Below are 6,518 nucleotides of genomic sequence, written 5' to 3'. Positions count from 1 at the left end.
CTTGGGTGCCTGGCCAGCCTGGATGAGGGGATGATGGCTGTTTGCAGCTGGTCACACCCCCTTCAGGGTGGGGGTCCCCACTGGGGTGCCTGGCCAGTCTGGGTGAGGGGCTGAGGGCCGTTTTCAGGCTGGCGGGTGACTGAAGCTCCCAACCTCTCCTTTTTTACTTTTTTTTTTTATTCTGGGATTTATTTATCTTCTATGCCTGTCACTGGAGCTGAGAGCCGTCTTTAACTCTGAGGCTCGGCTCCACCTCTGAGGCCTCGGCTGCTGAAAGCAGGTTTCTGGGCTTTGTTTACCTTCTGTATTTGAAACTTTGTTGCGACTCCAGCTCTGAGATCCCTGCTGACTGAAAGCAGGTTTCTGGGGATTGTTTAGCTTCTATATTTGCAACAATGTTTCTTAGAGAGCAGCTCAGAGCCCAGCAGCGGCAGGCGGGGAACATTGGCTTCCTCCGTCACTGGAGCAAGCAAGCCTTCAGTTTGCTTCAGGGGCCTGGCTGCCGGCCGCCATCTTGGTTGGCAGTTAATTTGCATATCTTGCTGATTAGCCAATGGGAAGGGTAGCGAAGTTATGGTTAATTACCATGTTTCTCTATTATTAGATAGGATAGCATACAGTGAGTAGTAAGTTAATATCTTAATGCCAGAGAATTGTCAGTCTTGACTCCCCCCCCCTAAAGAATGCTGTCTTCTTTTGTATCTCCCATCTTTTGTGCCTCCCAAGTAGGCACCCATTTAATAGTGATACTGTTGTGACTCTGTTGAGTATCTGTGAATCTGAGAGCTCATACTGATGTGGAGAAGAAGGGTGGGGAGGTGAGAGCATCATTTCAATGCTAGAGTCTATGTAAAATACTTAATACATGTTATTTAGTTGCACTAAGCACTCAAATCCAGACTTGATTAGGAGAAAGGAATATAGCCTTGGTTGGTGTGGCTCAATTGGTTGGGCATTGTCCTATGCATGAAGAGGTTGCTGGTTCGATCGCTAGTCAAGGATACATGCCCTGTTGCTGGCTCCATTCCTGGTAGGGATTGTATAGGAGGCAGCCAGCCAGTGTTGCACTCTCACATCATTGGTTCTCTCTCTTCCTTTCCCTTCCTCTCGCTCTAAAACTCAATAAACTATTTTAAAAAATATATACCATACTTTAAAAAAAAGAAGAAGAAGAAAGAATCCAGGGCAAAAGAAAGGTTGCCATTATTTCCCAGATATCATTTGGGAAGTTTGCATTCATTTCAGACAATCTGTGGATGGCACCTGAACCCCAGCCTTGGGTTTTTTCACTGGATGTCTGATGTGATCTTTATTAATTGTGACCTGTGTTTTGGGGTCTTTTTTCCCTTCCTGGTCCATTTCCCTCTAGGGTGTCAACGTGTGGGCTTTGGTAGCAGCCATTGTTCTCCTCTCCAGTAGTGTGAATGACATCCAGCAGTTACTCTTCTGCTTCAGAAGACCAAGCTCCACTGTGACAATGCCAGACATCACTGAGACCTTATACTGCATCGCTGTGCTTCTCTATGCCATGAGGGAGAAGGGAATCAACATCAGCAATCGGTAAAGTGGTGGGAGGGAGAATGAAAACTCCGATAGAGTGAAAGGTCCTAGACATGCAACAAGTCACAGCTCTGCCACTTGCACACTAGGCAAGCCATAAAACTCACACAGCTCAGTTTTGTTATCTAGTGAGGAGAGACAGATACTGCATAAGTAAATATGTTAAACAAGAACATTTTACTGAGTGATTAGTAGTGCAAAGAAATAAAAACAGAGTGATAGGCAAGGGAAATGAGGAGTACTACCTTAGATTGGGTGAGAAAAAGCTTCTCTGAGGAAGTAACATCTGAATTGAAACCTGAGTGTCAGGAAGAGCTGGCCATTTTTGGGGGGAGAGCATTTTAGCAGAAGGAATAGATAAATTAAGGGCCCAAAGATGGGAATGAATTTAGTATATACAAAGAACAGAGAAGTTTAGTGACAAGTATGTGGTGAATAAGAGGGAAACTGGTATATGATTATGAGAAGTCTGCAGGGACCAGATGAAGGAAAATGTTGTGTAGACCATGTAAGGAGTTAGAGTGAAATTTAAGGTATGAAGCGCAGCTCCTGGAAGGCCCTGGCATGGAGATAGGCAGTGTGACAGTGCAGAAGATCCAGGAGAACCAGAGGTTCTAGAGAGGATATTCGGATTTCCTTTCTGGAATTAGTGAGACTTAGGAGGAACATGGGACGGCACTAGATGAACTGTGGCCCAGTCAGTCATGGTAAAGTTCAAGGATGGAACATTTAGTCTCCAGGAATGTCAGAGTATTTGCTGTGTTTCTGAGATACATTTCAATTCATTCATTAAATATTGCTTATGTTGTTCCCACTCCATGGCATTGAGATGTGGAAGAAGGAGCTTCATGACATAATTCAGACAAGACAAATACACAAATGATGAATAATGACCATAAATGCAAATATGAACCTACAAATTATCTGCACGTTTACATGAACCTAGATGAGGAATGGGAAACATGTATGTTGTGTTTATATCATTTTTTTTCCTGCTTTACCTGGGAGGTAATCTTTTATTTTTCCACTTGTAGCAAGGATTGCTATCAAATTCCATTCATTGGGCTAGAGACCCTTGTGGTGTAAGCGAAAAACTTCCCCCTCACATACACTTGTTAGTTCATTATTCTCAACTCCAAGCTCTAACAGTATACAGTCCTGGGAGATAATATTTTTTTATTTTTATTTTTTATTTTTATTGATTTTAGAGAGGAAGGGAGAGGGAGAGAGAGAGAGCTAGAAACATCAATGATGAGAGAGAATCATTGGTTGGCTGCCTTCTGCACACCCTCCACTGGAGATCGAGCCCGCAACCCAGGCATGTGCTCTTTACCGAAATGGAACCCAGGACCCTTCAGTCCGCAGGCCGACACTCTATCCACTGAGCCAAACCAGCTAGGGCCTGGGCGATAATCTTAATGTGACCAGAGACTGAAATGTTATTTAGTCTAAATGTTATTTAGTCTCTCTCTAAAACTCAATAAACTATTTTTAAAAATATATACCATACTTAAAAAATACTTAAACAATCCAGGGCAAAAGAAATCTTAATGTGACCAGAGACTGAAATGTTGTATTATTAAAAGTATTTGTTTCATCAAAAAGATTGACGCGTGGAGATCACCTGTTCTCACTCCAGGAATGGGGAGCAATGCACTAAATGGTGGGCAATTGGTGATAGAAGGAGATGAGTTTGGCTCATGTGAACATAAGAGAGATTTGGAGTGACTTGTGATGGGACATGTTTAACCATGTCCAGTGCCTCTGTTGAGTGCACTGTGTTGTCTTTGATTTTCATTGGTTACTTGGAGGATGTTTTGTTTTCTAATTCTTGGTAATCATATCTTGTTACCCATGTAGCACCCTTCCTTTGGAACCTTAAAAGATAGAAAGTGCTTCATGCGTCTAAACCAATATCACCTCACAGGGAGCAATGGAGGCTCACAAAGATAAGATTACGTTACATTGATGTTGAACAAGAATCTCACTAGGAGCGGAATTTACATTTGTTTTCAACTGATTCATACTGTTTTTGTGATTATTTGTGTCTATGGTCGCAGCTAATGCCTTTTTCCCAAAGAGCATGCCCTGGTTTCTGTCCTTTTGCCATTGCACTCTGGAGCCAGGGTCTTTCCCAGAACTGTGCTCACAAAGAGGGCTTTGGTCAGCTCTAGGTATATTTAAATTCTTTTATTTCCTTTTTATCATAAAATGGTGGTAGTTTTTTATTTTTATTTTTATTTTTTTTGGAAATGGTAAAGAATCTAAATACAACCCAGGAAAAATAAGATACAGATTATGACTTAATTTGATATTCTCTAAATCTGCTTTTTCCCTGTTAGGATTCATTACAACATCTTCTATTGCCTGTATCTTCAGGAGAATTCCTGTACTCAGGCCACAGAAGTTAAAGAGGAAACATCGGTTTGGCCAGGGTATGTATATAGATAAGTAAGAGAGAGAGGGAGAGAGGTTTTTCCATTCTTGACTCTTTCTCATACTTAAGGAGGAGAGGTGTTTTGTTTTAACAACTTCATTGAGGTATAATTTACATAAAATTCACCCATTTTAATTTTACAATTCAATGATTTTTAGTAATTTTACTGAGTGTGCAATCAATATCATAATCTAGTTTTAGAACATTTTTATCACCCCAAAAGGGAGATCTTTTCTTTGGTTAAATTTTGTTCATCTGATTTGCCTGTTGGTTTTTGATAGTCTATCACCTGGTCTTTTCAATTCCATTGTGTTTTTCTAATTTCTCTTCTGTAATGATTATAGCAGGAAAACAACCATCCAACTTACACATGAACAACAGCTGATTCTGAACCATAAGATGGAACCTCTCCAGGTGGTAAAAATTATGGCATTTGCAGGTAAGGGAGCTCGCCAATACTGGAATAGAGAGTCAGGTTCTTGACTTATCACTGCATCCCCCTTCCCTATTACCTGCCAGAGTATCTTTACCTGGATTTGTTATTGAACTACTTCAATGAAATAATCTAAAAAGCAGTTGCCAAGTAAATCTTGGTTTCTCTTACCACACCGGGGAGCATCCACATTCCTGGTGAGACAAATAGTTCATAGGAATTAGTTTGCAGAGTAATTACCAAAGGGATTGATCCAACCTGTCATTTATCATCATATATGCTCAATCACTGATTGCTTATGGACTGGCAGGTCACATTAATCTCCTTTCAGAGTTTCAGTAGCTCCTGATTTCTGTTGGGTGAAGTCTAGAAGGCCCTTCCACCGTTTGGTTCTAACCTACATTCCTAAATATATTGTCAACTCTTCTCATGCCTCAGTCAACTCATTGCCCTTACAGTTTCTTAAAGTACTTAGTGATTCTTTTGTCTGAACCTTTGGTCATGCTATTTTCCTACCTGGAATTTCTTTCCGTTTTTTTTCTGCCTACATATCTTACTAAAAACAACAATAGCCATTTCTTAAATGCCTGTCATGTGCCTGGCACTGTGATAATCCTAACAGCATTCTGTAAAGTTGGTTAATTATCTCTGTTTTATAGATGAGGATTTGAAGCTCAGATAAATTAAAATTACTAGTCCTAGGTTAAATAAACAAATAAGTGATAGAAGTAGAATTACTAGGTGTACTGGTTAATAATGTGTATTTTTTTCAATAGATGGAGTTACACATATGTTGCTATATATGCGATTTGATATTTATGCTGTTTTGTTGTATTGCTCCTTCAGATTACCACTTGTTCCGATCGATGGCACACACACTTTCTGAGCAGTACTTCAAAACATACAAAGAAGTGGAAAATTGGGTCTCTGAATGGTCTGCCTCAAAACAAGAAAATTTCTATTGGGCCGGTATCCACAAATTACCTGAAAGATGGGGAAATGTGTAGCTAGCGGTGGACATTACTTTGAATAATGCACTTTTGATGTTTCTCTTAAAATTATCGTGTTTTGTTTGGACTACAAAATCCGAATTATTAGCCGGTTAATAGTTACTCTGTATTATTAACCAGTTAATAATTAATCTGCATTTTAACTGGTTAATAGTTAATCCTCATCATTAACTGGTTAATAATCCATATTATTAATCGGTTAACAGTTAGTTAATCCGTGTTATTAACTGGTTAATAATTAACCTGCATCATTAACCAGTTAATAATTAATCTGTACTACTAACCAGTTAATAATACGGGTTTTCTTGTTTTGAGGTAAACCATTCAGAGACCCAATTTTCCATTTCTTCGTACGTTTTGAAGTGCTGCTCAGAAAGTGCATGTGCCATCGATCGGAACAAGTGGTAATCTGAAGGAGCAAGGTCTGGTGGATACAGTGGGTGGGTTAATATTTCCCAGGCAAGATCTTTTAACGTGTCTTTAACAGATTTTGAAGTGTGTGATGGTGCGTCATCATGAAGCAAAATTATTTGCCGTGTCTTCTGGCCCATTCTGGTCGTTTTACGATCAAAGTGGTTCAGATTGTGATTATTTGTTGTCAGTAGTGACCAGTATTAATGGATTCACCCGGTTTTAGAAGCTCATAATACACCACACCTTCCTGATCCCACCAAACGCAGAGCATTGTCTTCTTTCCAAAGAAATTTGACCTTGCAGTCGATGTTGATGATTGACCTGGATCAACCCATGATTTTGTGCGTTTGGGATTCTCAAAATAAATCCACTTTTCATTGCCATTCACAATTTGATGCAAAAAAGACTTTTGTGCCATTGAAAGAACATTTTACTGATGACTTTTTGATTTTCCATTTGTCTTTTGTTCAGTTGATGTGGCACCCATTCTCCTTCCTTTAAAACAGTGGTTCTCAACCTTGTCTGCACATTAGAATCACCTGGGAATCTTTTTAAAATCCTGATTTCTGGGCCTCATCCTCCGGAAATTCTGTTTCTTTGTTACTAATGTTGTGGCTCCACCCCATAACAAAGAAACAGAATTTCCAGAGGATGAGGCCCAGAA

At 39.9% G+C, this 6,518-nt stretch overlaps 1 protein-coding gene across 4 annotated transcripts in view; it reads left to right on the top strand.

Moving 5' to 3' along the window:
• Window positions 1-6,518, top strand: part of FBXO18 (F-box protein, helicase, 18) — a 54,198-nt gene that overhangs the window by 11,537 nt on the left and 36,143 nt on the right. For 3 of the 4 annotated variants that reach the window (XM_005869502.2, XM_014542292.1, XM_005869500.2), the window contains 3 exons: window positions 1,370-1,560; window positions 3,903-3,995; window positions 4,342-4,436. In XM_005869502.2, coding sequence (XP_005869564.1) covers window positions 1,370-1,560; window positions 3,903-3,995; window positions 4,342-4,436 — 379 coding nt within the window. The remainder of the gene's footprint in view (window positions 1-1,369; window positions 1,561-3,902; window positions 3,996-4,341; window positions 4,437-6,518) is intronic. The other variant, XM_005869501.2, reaches the window with a different exon arrangement.

Source organism: Myotis brandtii, unplaced genomic scaffold (genome assembly GCF_000412655.1).
Source record: "Myotis brandtii unplaced genomic scaffold, ASM41265v1 scaffold297, whole genome shotgun sequence".
Classification (NCBI taxonomy): Eukaryota; Metazoa; Chordata; class Mammalia; order Chiroptera; family Vespertilionidae; genus Myotis; species Myotis brandtii.
The sequence above is the reverse complement of the archived record's forward strand: the minus strand, read 5'-3'. Positions and strand labels throughout refer to the sequence as shown.